At 40.2% G+C, this 16,415-nt stretch overlaps 1 protein-coding gene and 1 long non-coding RNA gene across 5 annotated transcripts in view; one reads left to right on the top strand and one right to left on the bottom strand.

Moving 5' to 3' along the window:
* The window catches only part of AP4E1 (adaptor related protein complex 4 subunit epsilon 1), a 94,338-nt gene extending 92,068 nt beyond the window's left edge, over positions 1-2,270 (bottom strand). For all 4 annotated transcript variants that reach the window (XM_060149827.1, XM_060149836.1, XM_060149846.1 and 1 more), the window contains exons 1-2: positions 2,068-2,270; positions 18-89 (exon numbers count right to left, since the gene is read on the bottom strand). In XM_060149827.1, the coding sequence (XP_060005810.1) occupies positions 18-89; positions 2,068-2,217 (222 nt within the window). In that variant the 5' untranslated portion in view covers positions 2,218-2,270. The remainder of the gene's footprint in view (positions 1-17; positions 90-2,067) is intronic.
* A 90-nt stretch (positions 2,271-2,360) lies between these two features.
* Positions 2,361-16,415, top strand: part of LOC132520927 (uncharacterized) — a 58,656-nt gene continuing 44,601 nt past the window's right edge. The window contains exons 1-2 of the long non-coding RNA XR_009540656.1: positions 2,361-2,524; positions 4,903-5,016. This is a non-coding gene — a long non-coding RNA (uncharacterized LOC132520927). The remainder of the gene's footprint in view (positions 2,525-4,902; positions 5,017-16,415) is intronic.

The following is a 16,415-nucleotide window of genomic DNA, read 5'->3' as shown; positions in this document are numbered from 1 at the left end:
TGACTATGCAAACTTACCAGAGTTGTAGTAGGAGCAGAAACAGTTGCTTTCAGATTACTCAGTTCCTGCTGGATTAATTTCTCTTCCTCCTGAAAAAATGAAAATATTTGAATGCATGAATAACCATCTTTTTAAACTGTAACAGTATTTTTAAAGGGAAAAATATAACTTATAATATTTTCAATAAAAAAGATACATTATTTTAAAGGAGAGTTACAAAAATTATGCACTTAAGATTTGCCTACAGGCATTTCTCCAACTCTCAGAATCATTCCTGGAAAGAATAAATATTTTCATGCTAACTCACCATTCCTCTTTTCTTCACTCAGTTACTGTCCCCTTAAGGACGGGTTAGCAGAAAACCTTTTTTAAAAAAAATTAACAGTGGAGAGAAAGTAGAAAAGCAATTCTTTATGTAGTGGCCCAGAATAAGGTTCTCACACCTTCTCCTTCTTCATGGAATACAGAAACAGGGTAAGAAGGCAGAAACAGAAAGTGTTCTTTTCCCCTTAAACTATACTCTTCTTCCCTATCCTTTTTTCCTTATTCTTTGCATCCTTTCCCTCACTTTCCATCTCTCTTTCACACACACAGAATAAATACACTAATATGGTTACTTCTACTGTCTGCATTGTATTTCACCTCCTTAAGCACTTGAAAATTGACCCCAATTTTGACGAATATCATGCTATCTTTAAATTACACATTGAATTAGTAGGTGCCCATTAGGTGACTAACCAAGAATTAACAATGCTAGTGAAGTACAGCTACATTTAGATACCTTATGCACAGTTTCAAACTGCAGTTTAAAACCAAAAGTATTGGGCTTCCCTGGTGGCGCAGTGGTTGAGAGTCCACCTGCCGATGCAGGGGACACGGGCTTGTGCCCCGGCCCGGGAAGATCCCACGTGCCGCGGAGCGGCTGGGCCCATGAGCCATGGCCGCTGAGCCTGTGCTCCGCAACGGGAGAGGCCACAACAGTGAGAGGCCCGCGTACCGCAAAAAAAAAAAAAAAAAAAAAAAAAAAGTATTTTATTTCATTCAGCCACTTCATAAAAACTAGCAAAGGACAAAATTTTAAGACAAGCAATATCAAGTCTACAAATAATTGTTTTTTTGTGATTTTTGAATATGAAGCAGATCCTCCCCAGTACATCATCTTATTTCAGTTTAAAAAGAACGTTTTTAAACCCAAAGAGCACTTTGAAGAAAAACCTTCTCTCTTTGTCTTTTCTTCTCTCCTGACACATATTTCATTGTATACTGCTTACAGCTGTCTTAAGCCCAAGATGAAGGACCAATTCCTTGGGAAAAGGAAATGTGTTTTACACTGTTTCTTTAGGGTCTAACACATAGTCTCTTCCACAAATATCTTTTGAACAGATTTTGACCTACCACATGATCTTTTTTTAAGATACAAAATCCTTGAAGCTTTGAAAAGTCTGTGGGAACTTAAAAACTTCCATTATAACTGCTCGTTTTCAAAGCCCATCTGAGGCAGAGACTTACTCAGCAAATAGTGCATTTGGGGAGAATTATGCTTTTTCTTTGCCCAACCCGTAGGTCTAACCTAAGAACCTCAAGCTCCCCAAATATACTGAACAACAGGTTCAAATGGCAGGGTCTGTTTTAGTGTATGACATCTAGCAGTTGAAAGAACCGGGAGCCAGAAAGAACCCGAGTGCGAAAGAAACTTTTTAGAAGAATAATGCTGACATTTCCATGGCACCTGGTAGTTTCACACGCTCAATGTCTCATCTAACTCTCGAAACAACCTATGAAATATGTATTGGTACTCCGTTACGTCAACGTTCAAGAAACACACGGAGGCTCAAAGATTAAAGATATCTGCCCCAGATAATAATGAGTCAGTGTCAGGGCCAACCGTAAAAACCCGGCCTCCCAGCTGTCAGTCCGGGCAGCAAAGTGACGCTTCCGGACAGACGCCAGGACCGACAGACACACACGCCTCATGGCCAGCCCCGGAGGCTCGCCGCCGGACCGGAGCCTCCCAGCGAGGGGGCCTCCCCGAGGCGCCCCTGACCTCCCGGCCCGGAAAACACCTACGTGCTTGGAGGTGAGAGCGGTGATGCCGCGGACCAGGCCGCCCAGTCGGGAGGAGAAGGACGCCTTGGCGGCCGCGGGCCCGCTAGCCGACTGGTTCTGCAAGAAGAGTCCCGGCAGCGCCGTCAGCGTCTTCTCCACAATGTCGCTCATCGCAGCCGCCGCCGCCACCCGCGCTCCGCTCACCGCCCGGCCTCATACCCAGGCCCTGCCCCGCCGCCTCCCCGGCCACCGTAGGCACTTCCTGTTTGTCTGAAAAAGAAATCTTTATTCGCGTTCTGCGCGGACAAGCACAGTGTCGTTCTAGAGAGACGCCACTGGAGGGCGCGAGAGTCCGCAAGCGAAAGACAGCGCGCCAAGCCTGTGTGGACGTGGTCCTCCTGTGGAGGCGCAGGAGGGCCGGACGCTCACGGTTTCGACGGCAACCCCTGCGTCCCGAGCTTCTCTGGGTCCTCCTGAGGTAGCCGCTGCCGTCTGTCTCTCTTATACTTCGGCCGCAAAAGTCTCCCTTTCCCTTTGGCCGCCTCCGCGCTGCCCGAGACCGCACGGGGAGGTGGCCATTCCTGGCCCTCTCTCGGCGGCCTCTCACTGTCTGGGGGACCACCGGCAATCCGCCCACCTCCCTCGGCCGCACTCGGAGGGGCGGAATCGATGCTGGGCCCCGGCGCCACGCGCGGCCCTGGCCCTGGCGGTGCCGGGGACCCTGGTGGTGCTGAATGACGGCGCGGCAGTCCTGTGGATTCAACCTACTGGGTTCAGCGCCCGCCGCGTACGGGGGACTCTTGGCCACTGTCTCTTCCCCTCCGCCCCCCTTCTCCTGGGGTTTGGGGAGGCAGCCAGGAAGGGGAAGTGGTCGGTTGGCCAGCCCCGCGCCCCCCAGACCCCCTGCTCCTGCCCAGCAGGTCGCAGTCCTATCCTCTCACAACGCTGTGTTCTTTTCCATTCTAGAACTGATGGCAGTTGCCACTACATAAATATGTATCTCTCTGTCTTATTCATTGCTGTCACCTCAACTTCCATCTAGAACAGAATCTAGTGCAGTGCTTTTGAGAATGTGGTCTGGTGAGTTCTGAAGGAGATCCTAACAAAGGATCCAGGAAGTCAAAATTATATTCATAATATTACTTAAATGTTATTTGTTGTTTTCACTCTTATCCTCTCCAGAGCATATACAGAAGTTTTCAAGATAGAGGACTTAGAACCTCTCAACTGACTGATGAAGTGTGTGCTTGAGTACTACTCTTGTATTTTATAGATTCGTCTAAGGTTTAGGATATAAGTTTTCAGAGTTTAACTCAGTTTGTCCTCAGTACTTCTAGTGTGTTCTTACAAGCTATCTTTATGATGAAATAAAAATTCATATTTTAAGGCAAGATGAGAAATTTAGACATAAAATTTTTCTCCGCCCATTTGGGCCTCCTCTCTCCCCTCTAGTGTTCATTGTGCATCTGCATCATGCATTAACCAGACTTCCCCAATGGCAGAAGTATCTGCTCAGCCGTAAAGATCAGTTTTCCTTCTTCTGGCTCCAGCCATGTAACTCTTAGAAGATAACATTCCTCAATCCTGTAAGGGGTCACAATGCTCCACCACTCACCTTGTATGTGCAGACAACTTTGGTGGACTTTATGTACAATGCCAGTATATCATTTCCCTTAAAGATAGTGGGTGGTGCACAACAGGCTGGTCAGATAACCTGGGGAGATACTGGGCCACACCTAGTGGAAGTTCTTAGCTTAAATATTTACTTAGAACATTACTTGTATTCCACGTATTTTATAAGATTATTGTTTTTTTGCATCACCAAATGTGTGGCTGAGCCTCAGATAAAATTAATGATGATTAGGTGATTTGAAACTATTGGTCAAATATATAGTCCTATAAGATCAATGATCTTACTAGTGTAACTCCAAATATGGGAAGAAGCAACAAGATGGAACCGTTTCCTGGACCGTAGCAGACTAGTAAGACAGGCAGTACAGAGGCTTTTGATTACTGTTAACAGGGCCTAGTCCAGTAATAGCACAGTGAGGAGCATATCAATGAAATCCTTGTCTGACCTGGGAATGAGCATTCCTAGCACCATGGGACAAATTGGTCATGAAATGACTCCCAAACCTTAGTCAAAAGTAAGACCAAAAGGGAAGGGATTGTAAAATAAAGAATGTTACCTATCATCCAGTTATACAAAAATAAAGTCATCAACCGCTGTAGTTGCTGACCTACAATATACCCTGAAAAGAATTCAGCATGAGGCACTTCGTGCTCTGGAAAACTGACAGAACTGGCCCTCAGATAGTTAGATATTTTTAGGAGAAAATTTTATGAACCCAGCATCTTCTTATACTTAGAAAAGCACTAAAACCATTAACTAATATATCTGTTCCTCGGAAATAGCAGTAACTTTCTACCAAGGTGAATGAATGCTTGATTGCACATACCCCTACGCCAAAGTCACATATACTACTGGCGTCCCCCTCTACCTCTTCAGAACAGTTCTGAGAGCTCTCTGAGAGACTGTCTCCCAGGTTGTAATCCTCAGTTGGCTCAAATAAAAGTTTCCATTTCTCCCTAAGAAAGAATTTTGTCAACATTCATTCATACTTATCTCTCCTCATTTAATCATCTAATAAATGGTATTTTGAAATCCCTAAATTCTCCTTGTGCCTGTGTAGAAACACAAGAAAAAAGTTCATTTTGTTTACTTGTTTTGCAAGAATATTTTTAATTTATTGAAAACTTTTCTAAATATTTAAATTTTTTCTAAAACTGTTACTTTTTAGAATTTAATCTTTTATTCTAAAATAAAATTTTGTTTATAATTTTTTTTTATTTTAGATTCTTTCATTGATTCACAAGAGGGAGATTAGAAGACCTGCTTTCTCAATCTCCCACATCTAAAGATGCTGAAAAATATGATATTGACATCAATATCAGAGGATTCTGAGTCAGGTAAAGGGAATAATCTGGGTGAAACTGTAAATAAGAAAGGAAAATGTGACAAAAGCTTATTTCTTTTCCTCGATGTTAGAGATGTTAATGATTTTTTTTTTTTTTTTTTTTTTTTTTTTTTGTGGTACGCGGGCCTCTCACTGCTGTGGCCTCTCCCGTTGCGGAGCACAGGCTCCGGATGCGCAGGCTCAGCAGCCATGGCTCACGGGCCGAGCCGCTCCACAGCATATGGGATCTTCCCGGACTGGGGCACGAACCCGTATCCCCTGCATTGGCAGGCGGACTCTTAACCACTGCACCACCAGGGAAGCCCAGAGATGTTAATGATTTACCTTATTTTGTCTTATTCAACAGAATATTTTCAAGCACTATTATGGTGCCAGGTAGGTTGAGGCATCATTTTGAGACCAATCATTCAGAGTTTAAAGAAAATTGAATATTTAAAATATGATAACCTAAAAAAAATTAAAAATTAGAAAACAATAAAAAATTAAAATGATAACCTCTTTAAAAGCCAAAGCTTTTTTTGTTACCACTTTTCAAAGTAGAAATGAAAAACCAGCTGAAGCATTTTACAGGTTAAATTATTGTATTGCACTGGCTGGAGAAGGGCATACGATAGCTGAAAGACTAATAAAGCCTGTACATTACTGAGTGAATGTCTGCTAGATGAAAAATCAGTCAAAGAAATCATGGCAGTGCTGTTTTCCAAAGATGCAGTAACTCACCAAATTAGAAATTCCGTTGCAAACATAAAGACTGGGTGAATATCCTATCTGCAGAATTATACTGTCTTTAAGATGGACAAAAATTATATAATTATAGATGTAGCTAGTCTTGTTGCTTTGCTTGTATCTGTCAGGTGGCAGCACCAGCTAATACTTGAAGATCTATATAAATGCCTGGCAATAAACTAAAGTGATGCTGAAATAAAACATTGTACAATTTTTTTTAATCTCATAGTTTATTCTGGAACAACTGTGCTGATATTTGCACTAATTGTATAAAAGCAATAGTGGGCAAAACTGCTGGCATCTTGGCACAAATCAAGGCAGAGGCTCCCAACTGTACTCTTCACCACTGACACTCACATTTTTAAAAAAAGCCAGTTTCACAAAAGAATATCTTTAATGAAGCAGTAAGAATTTTTAATTTTATTAAATATCAACCCTTGAGTACATTTCTTTTAAATACTGTGTGTGACAAAATGGGGAGTACACATAAAGCAGTTCTGACATGTAACCAAGGTTTCTCAAGGAAAAGCACTGGTGCAGTTTGACTTGAAAGCTGAACCAGCCACTTTTCTTCATGGAATACAACTTTAATTGAAATAATGATTAACAAACAATGGCTTTCTTGAAAATGAGCAGTGAGTCTGTTGCCTCAAGAGAAATAACTGACAGTATTCATTACCACTAATAAAATTCAAACTTTCAAGAGTAAATTGGAATTTTGAAAAATGTGTATCTGCTACCAGGAGTCTGGTAATCTCTAATATGTAAGAACTGTTCTGACAAGATCAGTGGTGATATTAATGAATGTTATTTTTTGATAGCGTATAATTAAAAGTATCAGTATTCAGAAGATCTGTATAACTCAATGAAACAATATTTTCCAAATGATCAATGCATGATGTTATAAAATTATGCATGGACTGAAGATCTATTTAAAATGAATATAGACCAATGATTTTAATGTAACCCTATACAAAAAGTTCACTGATATAATTTAAAATTGCAACAAACCTTTAAGAAACTACTGCTTGTTGAGTTTTGGTATGGTATCAAAGAAGAACATCCACAATTATTTGAAAAGGCTATTAAAATACTGTTTTTTCCTGAACTACATATCTGTGTGAGACCAGGTTTTCTGCATAAACTTCAAACAACATACCAACCTGTGGTAGGCTGGTACTGTCTCCCAAGGATATGGTCATATCCTAATCTTTGGACTTTGTGAATGTTATCTTATATAGTAAAACTTGCACAGATGTGATTAAATTAAGGATCTTGCAATAAAGAAGTTATCCTGGATTATCCCAGTGGTCCCTAAGTGACATCATAAATGTTGTTATAAGAGAGAGGCAGGGCTTCCCTGGTGGCACAGTGGTTGAGAGTCTGCCTGCCAATGCAAGGGACACGGGTTTGAGCCCTGGCCCAGGAAGATCCCACATGCCACGGAGCAACTAAGCCCATGCACCACAACTGCTGAGCCTGAGCTCTAGAGCCCGCAAGCCACAACTAATGAGCCCACATGCCACAACTACTGAAGCCTGCGCACCTAGAGTCCGTGCTCCGCAACAAGAGAAGCCAGCACAATGAGAAGCCCCTGCACCACAACAAAGTTAGCCCCCACTCACCGCAACTAGAGAAAGCCTGCGTGCAGCAACGAAGACCCAACGCAGCCCAAAAATAAATAAATTTATAGAAAAAGAAAAAAAAGAGAGAGGTAGAGGGAGATTAGGCACCACACACAAAAGAGGAGAAATTGATGTAAAGACAGAGGCAGAGATTGGAACAAGTAGTCACAAATAATGCCAGCAGCCACCAGAAGCTGGAAGAGGCAGGAATGAATTTTCCTCTCGAGCTTCCAGAGGGAGTGCTTCCCTGAGCACACCTTGATTTCTAACCAGTGAGACCGATGTTGAACTTCTGGCCTCCAAAACTATAAGGGATTACATTTCTGTTGTTTTGAGCCACCAAGGTAATTTGTTACAGCAGCCCCAGGAAACTATTGCAAACCCCACAGTGATAGATTAAATGCAGAACCAAGCATGCGAGATTCCAGCTGTCTTATATTAAGCCTAACATAAAGAGATTTGCAGATTTGTAAAACATTGCTACTTCTCTCACTTTTTTCATTTTGAATATATAGTTGTTTTTTATTTTTTTTATGTTGTTAACATGTAATAGGTTTACTGTTGCTATTTTAAAATCAATAGCTTAGATTTTTCTCAGTTTTACTTTGTTAATTCAGTAAATATCTATAGATATAACCCATGTAAACAAAAGCTTTGTGGGGGGGGCTCAATAATTTTTAAGCATATAGAAGGGTCCTGAAACCAAAATGTTTGAAAACTGCTTATCTAGTACATAGTAGGTGCTCAATTATTTGTTGAAATAATCATTATATTTATAATTCAGTCACAACAATCAATATATGAGTATAGGCCAGTGAACAGCAGGAGTTTAGGGGTAGGGTGATGTTTGCAAGGGAAGAAGACAAAAGAGTTCTCAGAAAAAGAAATTGGGGGGGAGAAAAAGACAAAATTATCTCCAATTGACCAGGTTATGAAGGAATAATTGCTGAAACGACAACCAGAGCTTCCTACCCTGTGGCCCAGGCACAAAGATTGAATACCCACCAATTCCTACTATTCCTCCTCTAGCTTTCACCTCCCGAAACTAAAAGTTGAAAGTAGAGCTAAGAAACAAATGTTGAAAGCCCAGTAGTGAAATGGCTATTAGGAGAAGCTACAGAACTATATGGCAAGCCCAGCTAAGATTTAGAATTATAAGATGTGGAAACTGAAAGAATATTTGGAGTTCATCTATACATCCAATCAGCTAATTTTGTAGAAAAGGATACTGATACTTAGATTTTGGAAGCCGCTTGACCAAGGTCGCACAACCTTAGGGGTAGAACTGAAATTACAGCCCTAAATCTAGATTCTGAGCCTGTAATATTTCACCTGTACTTTCATGGTATTGACAGTAAAGAGGTTGTCTGTGGCTTCCTGTTCTGAGACTCTGGCTCCAAGTCCTACCCTAAAATGTAGGGGATATGGATGTTCTTTTTTAAGCTTGTAAATTTAGACTGTATATTTTTCCTGTAAATATGGGCTCTTCTTTCTCCTTTTCCTGTCTCTACCTCTATCCCAGGTAATTTCACTCAGAATGACATACTGTCACAGGGATTGAACCTATTAAATTAAACCCTCAAGAACTGGGTTTCCTCTGTCTCTTCTTCCAATCAGGGAGGAAGGTGGCTCTCACTGAGCTGAAAATAGGGCAGAGAAGTGACTCAGTACACTTTAAGAAGGTGCAGTGGTCCTAGGACAGTAGGGGGCAAACTAGTTTATTCCCCTACAGGAACAAACAGGGCTGTCTAAGCAGGGGTGTCTCACCTGAAAATACATACAGATGTGTGAAGGGGTGATAAGTATTTTTCTCCAATACATTTCCTCAGCTTCCTGTTTTAAAACTTCTATTTTGAATAGATGTTAAATGCAGTTTATTCAAAATTCAAAATGTACAAAAAGTTATACACAGAAAAGTCTTCCTCCCTTCCCATTCCCCAGCCATCCACTTCCCTTCAGTAGAAACAACTGCTATGATCTATTTCTTCAGAAATATTTTATACATAAACATTAGCTTTCACTTTGAAAGCCTTAGATTCCACCCCTGTGCCCACAGAGAATTCAACCCACTTATTTTCAGAGTTTATCTCTAGGGAATCATTCCTTCATCTAACATTTTTCCAAAAATTCCTGCCCTCAGTTGATGGGACTGTTGAAGACAGACAACAGTTGTTCACACTCTATTACTCAAAGGTTTCCATGCTGTCCCAGGAATGTGCACGGGAACCACCTGACAGAGGAATTACAGGACACATGCATACCCACGGCCCCAGTTCTCACCCTCTATCCTTGGCCAGACTCTCACCTAGGCTCTAAGTCATCCATCCCATTCCCAACCCCCTCAACTTCTAAACTCCATTTAGCTTTCTTCATCCCCTTGCTCTTTGCATTTAACATTTGGCAGTGTTTTCCCTGCAAAGCCTTTGTCAGCTCTCACCAATAATTCTGATTTCCCACTCAAGCTAAATTGCCTCCATTTACCCCTGATAACATGCTTAAAACATCCCCATTGCTCCACTTCCCCTGCCATCTTGCTTTACTATCTCATCTTTGTCCTGGATTATTATAAAAATCTTCTAATTAGTCACCCACCACCACCAATTTCTTCTCTTTTCAGCTAATCCTTCAGAGAGAGCGTTCTATTTCAGAATCTGATCATATTATTCTCAGTTCAAAATAGTCTGATGGATAAATTGCAAACTCCTTATCAGGGGATCTAGACCTCGATAACTTTCCCATTGCCCACCTCTCTAGCCTCTTTTCCTGCAAGGCTTAGGTTAGCGTTTTTTGTTGTTGTTTTAGGGATATTGAGCTGTCGATAGTTCCATGAACATGCCTCACTTTTAACTCCTCATGTTTTTGCACATGCTGACTGTTTGGAATATCCTTCTACTCTTTACTTAACTAGAAAATTGCTATTTATCCTTTAAAACAGAACTCAGGGATCACTTCCTCTATGAAGCCTTCCCTGCCCCATGTTTGTACCTTATACAACCTCTACTAAAATTGAATTGAAATAATCTATTTTTATGTCTCTCCCCTATTAGAACTGAACCCTCAGGGATAGAGAGCATGTTTTTATTATTCTCAATTCCAGAACAGAATCTGTATCTATCGTCATGGAAAGATATTCATGGTACATTGATATAACACCAAAAATATAGTAAAAACTTAACACAAGAACTAAAATGGGATACAAAAAATATTAAACATAACAAAAGACAATAAAAGAGGAACAGAAAAAAAACACGTGGTACATAGAGAACAAATAGCAAAATGGAAGACATGAATGCATAATTCATAATTATGCATAATTATATTGAATCTGAATGAGCTACTTCCTCATTCTGTTAATGTGGTATAGTACATTGACTGATTTTTGTATGTTGAATCATTCTTACATTCCAAAATGAAATCCCACTTGGTCATGGTGTATAGTCTTTTTAATGTGCTGTTGAACTCTGTTTGCTAGTATTTTGTTGAAGGTGTTTACATCAGTATTCATAAGGGATATTGATATATACTTTTTTTTCTTGTAGTGTCTTTCTCTGACTTAGGTATCAGGGAGGAATTTGAAGAGGATTGGTATTCATTCTTCTCTAAGTGTTTAGTAGATTTACCAATGAAACCATCTGGTCCTGGGCTTTTCTTTGTTGGGAGATTTTTGATTACTGATTCAATCTCCTTACTAATTATGAGTGTTCAGATTTTCTGTTTCTTCATGATTCAGTCTTTGTAGGTTGTGTGTTGCTAGGAATTTATTCATTTCTTCTGGGTTATCCAAATTGTCGGCTCACAACAGTTCATAGTATTCTCTTATAAGCCTTTTCATTTCTGTGGTATCAGTTGTAATGTCCCCTCTTTCATTTCTGATTTTAGTTATTTGTCAGTTTTGTTGATCATTTGAAAGACTAAATTTGGTTTCATTGATTTTTCTGTTGTTTATCTGTTCTCCATTGCATTTATCTCTGCGCAAATCTTTATTGTTTCCTTCTGTTAGCTTTGGGTTTAGATATTTCTTCTTTTTTAGTCACTTAATGTGTACAGTTACATTATTGATTTGAAATTCTTTTTCTTTTTTAATGTATATGTTTACAGTTTCCCTTTTAGCACTATTTTTCTGCATCCCATAAGCTTTGTATGTTGTGTTTTTGTTTCCATTCATCTCAAGATATTTTTTAATTTCCTTGTATTTTCTTCTTTGACCTATTGGTTAAGAGTATGTTGTTTAATTTCCATACATTTCCAGTTTTCCTTCTGTTTTTGATTTATACTTTCATTCCATTGTGGTTAGAAAAGATACCTTGCATGTATTTATGATTTCAGCCTTTTGAAATGTATTAAGATTTGTGTTGTAGCCTAACATATACTCTATCCTAGAGACTAGTCCATCTGCACTTGAGAAGAATGTGTATTCTGCTGTTGTTGGGTACAGTGTTCTATATATGTCTGTTAGTTCTAATTGGTATATAGGGTTGTTCAAGGCCTATATTTCATTATAAATCTTCTGTCTGGTTTTTTTGTGCACTATTGAAAATGGATATTGAAGTCTCCATCTATTATTGTAGCACTGTATTTCTCTTTTCAATTTTGTCAGTTTTTCTTTCTGTTGATAGGTAGGAGATATAAGTGAATGGATAGATACTCCATGTTCATGGACTAGAAAGAATCAATATTGTTACGATTGCAATTTCTGCCCAAATTGATCTATAAACTGTATGCAAAACCTTAGCAGCCTTTCTGGCACAAGCAGACAAGCTGATCCTAAATTTTATATAGAATATCCAAAACAATTTTTGAAAAAGAAGAACAAAGCTGGATGACTTACAATATCCATTTTCAAAACTTACTGTAAACCTACAGTAATCAAGACAGTACGGTATTGGCATAAAGATATATATATTAATCGAACAGTATTGAGAGTCAGGAATAAATTCTTACATTTGTGGTCAATTGATTTTCTTTCTTTCTTTCTTTCTTTATTTTTGGCTGCATTGGTCTTTGTTGCTGCTCAGGCTTTCACTAGTTGCAGCAAGTGGGGGCTACTTTTCATTGTGGTGCACGGGCTTCTCATTGCAGTGGCTTCTCTTGTTGCGGAGCACGGGCTCTAGATGCACGGGCTTCAGTAGTTCTGGCACACTGACTCAGTAGTTATGGCTCACAGGCTCTAGAGCACAGGCTCAGTAGTTGTGGCACACGGGCTTAGTTGCTGCACGGCATGTGGCATCTTCCCAGACCAGGGATCGAAGCTGTGTCCCCTGCATTGACAGGCGGCTTCTTAACCACTGCGGCACCAGGGAAGTCCCCATCAATTGACTTTCAATGAAGTAGCCAAAACAGTTCAATAGAGAAGGGACAATCTTTTCAGCAAATGATGCTGGGACAATTTGATATCCATATGCAAAAAAAATGTTAACTTAGACCTTTATCTCACGCTATACACAAAATAATTAATTCAAAATGGATCTTACACCTAAAAGTAAAACTATAAAGGTTCTAGAAGAAAACATAAGATAAAATCTTCATGAACTTAGGCTAGGCAGAGTTTTTGTCTGTTTGTTCGTTTATTTATTTTTGGCTGTGTTGGGTCTTCGTTGCTGCGCACGGCCTTTCTCTAGTTGTGGCAAGTGGGGGCTACTCTTTGTTGCGGTGCACGGGCTTCTCATTGCAGTGGCTTCTCTTGTTGCAGAGCGCAGGCTCTAGGGGCGCAGGCTCAGTAGTTGTGGCGCACGGGCTTAGTTGCTCTGTGGCATGTGGGATCTTCCCGGACCAGGGCTCGAACCCATGTCCCCTGCATTGGCAGGCAGATTCTTAACCACTGCGCCACCAGGGAAGTCCCAGAGTTCCTAAATATGACATCAAAAGCACAATCCACAAAAGAAAAATTTGATAAATTGGACCTTATCAAAATGAAAACTTGTGTGCTTCAAAAGATAATATTAATAAGTTGAAAAGACAAGATACAGACTGAGAGAAAATATTACAAATTGTATATCTGATAAAGGACTTTTATCTAAAATATACAAAGAACTCATAACTTAGTTATAAGAAGACTAACAATCCAATTTAAAAATAGGGGAAATATTAGAATGCACATTTCACCAAAGAGGATATATGAATGGGTAAAAGGCACTTAAAAAAAGATGCTCAAGGGCTTCCCTGGTGGCACAGTGGTTGAGAGTCCACCTGCCGATGCAGGGGACACGGGTTTGTGCCCTGGTCTGGGAAGATCTCACATGCCGCGGAGTGGCTGGGCTCGTGAGCCATGGACGCTGAGCCTGCGTGTCTGGACCCTGTGCTCTGCAACGGGAGAGGCCACAGCAGTGAGAGGCCCGCGTACCGCAAAAAAAAAAAAAAAAAAGATGCTCAACACTATTAGTCATTAGATAAATGCAAATTAAAACCACAATATGATAGCATTACATACCCACTAGAGCTATAATCAAAAGGACAGACTATACTAAGTGGTAGACAAGATGTGGGAAAATCTTCATGTATTTGTTGGTAGGAAAGTAAAATGGAAGAGCCACATTGTAAAACAGATTGATAGTTTTTTTTTTAATAACCTAAACAAATTTCCCAGAAATTCTACTACTAGGTATCTACCCAAGAGAAATGAAAATATATATTCACACAAAGACTTGTACATAAATGTTCATAGAGGCATTATTCATAATAGCCAAAAGCTGGAAGCAACCCAAATGTCCATAAACTGATGATAGATAAACAAAATGTAATATATCTATACAATGGACTATTTTTCATCCATGAAAAGAAATGAAGGGACTTCCCTGGTGGTCCAGTGGGTAAGATTCCACGCTCCCAATGCTGGGGACCCAGGTTCAATCCCTGGTCAGGGAATTAGATCCCGCATACATGCCGAAACAAGAGTTCGCATGCTGCAACTAAAGAAGCCCGCATACCGCAACTAAGAGGTCCACATGCTGCAACGAAGATCCCTTGTGCCGCAACTAAGACCTGGCGCAGGCATAAATACATAAATAAATAAACAAATATTTTAAAATAAATAAATAATATTTTAAAAAGAAAAAAGAAATGAAGTACATGCTGTATGGATAAGTCTCTAATACATTGTGCTCAGTCAAAGAAGCCAGTTACAAAACACTATATATTGTATGATTCCATTTATAGGATATGATCAGAAAAGGCAAATCTGTAGAGACGGAAATCAGATCAGCAGTTGCCTGAAACTGGAGGTGAAATTGACTGCAAATACTCATGAAGGAACTTTATGGGGTTTTGGAAATGTTCTAAATCTAGGTTGTAACAGTGGTTGCACAGCACTATAAATTTACTAAAAATCATTGACTGTACACTATTGTAAGTGAATAATGGGTAAATTTTATGGTATGTAAGTTATATCCCAATGAAAGTATAAAGTATTTAAATGAATTTTAGAAATGCTCATTTATTATTGATTCACAGTTTGCTGCAGGATCTTTCTGGGACTTAGTGACCAGAGATGCATGTCAAATGGAAAGAAAGAATTTGTTAGAAAAATGAATATATTGAGGACGGCCTATAGGGAGTGGCCAGAGAAAAAGTTCAAGAGAGCAGCCTTGGGAACAGCCAAAAGTTAGTCAGGAAACGCTCCACACTGAGAGGCAAGGCCTAGAAAAGGAGACGTGATGCGTAGAGTTCTGGTGACTGCAATAGTCGGGATTTAGGCAACTTTAGAGAACACCTTCATGCCCAAGGGGACACCAGAAGAGCAAGTCCCAGTTGTGACTGCAGACATTCTCAGCTGAGGGAGGGCAGTCTCTTAGGTTCATTCAAAACCCCACCCAGGTTCTTCAGAGACCAGTACTCTCAATTTCCTTTTATTTTCTTTCTTGGGAGGAAGGGGGAATTTGCCTGAAGGTGGCTTCCTTTTAAATCTGAAAATGGGGCAGGAAGAGCCAGCTGAGGCCCTGTGACTGTCTCCAGGAGAGAGGCAACTGTTATAGCCAAAAGAAACTGCCCTTAGAGGAGCTTTTTCAGAATGACACATACTATTTTCTTCCTCTCCCTCTGTGACTCAGATTCATATTTCACACAGACCTTTGCCTATGTTTTCTTTCCTCTGCCTTGACTGCTAGCCAGCAGACTGTGTCCACAGTGTTTTCCCACTCCTGTTCCCCAGTCTGAATCAGCCTGGTGAAAACATTAGCTGGAAGAGATCTGTGTTTACCAGGTAAATTCCTCTAAAACAAATAAATTTGCAATGAAAATCTTTATTTAACCAAGAGTCCTCCACAGCACAGCCTATGCGTAACCTAATTCAAGCCACAGTCAATGAAACAAAATTCTAATCCATACCATGTGTTTGGACAGTCCAATGGAGCTTACTTGTAAAAAGATTTGACCTGTAGTACTTTCTTTTCCCCAAGGAGCTTGAGAAATAAGTAGAGGCAAAAACAGAGCCCCTTCGTACTTGGAGAGTATTTTCCCACAGATAACTTGTTTTAAAAATCCAGTTCCCAGGAAACCCTTGTAAGGACTTTTCCCAATAGTCTACCAGATCCTGAACAAGAAAAAGAGATAGACTGTAGATTCAATAAGCAGGATCTTCTCAGAAGGAAACCATGGGAACTTTTTCAATCTTCAAGGAGGCTCTAATCCAAAGCACTGTAAAAAATGATCAAGAGATCAGAAATGAATCAAGATGAAGGAAACAAAAGTAGCATTCCAAAGAGGTGATAATATACTATCACCTGAAGTGGTATTAATCACCTAAAGAGGCCTGAGGCTATACTAATAAACTAATGAGAGTCAAATCTTTAAAAATACAGTACCTAGATCATATGAGAGAATTAATTACATCAATTGTTCCTACTGCTAAGAGCAAGATATTCCTCAAAGGGCATTATTGTGCAGGGAGGTCATTCTCTCCCTCTCCCAGGTCCATAAAATAGAATCTCCACTTCTTCAAAATTGTGAAAGACATTTGCCTTCCTGATAGTTCCCTCTCGGTTCTCCCCAGGGCAGGAGGGACTCAGCTGACTGGGCCACTAGGGAAGGAACTGAGCACACTCGGCCC

The sequence above is a fragment of the Lagenorhynchus albirostris genome, chromosome 1, assembly GCF_949774975.1.
Source record: "Lagenorhynchus albirostris chromosome 1, mLagAlb1.1, whole genome shotgun sequence".
In the NCBI taxonomy this organism is placed as follows: Eukaryota; Metazoa; Chordata; class Mammalia; order Artiodactyla; family Delphinidae; genus Lagenorhynchus; species Lagenorhynchus albirostris.
Note: the sequence above shows the minus strand (reverse complement) of the source record. Positions and strands in the feature narration are given on the sequence as shown.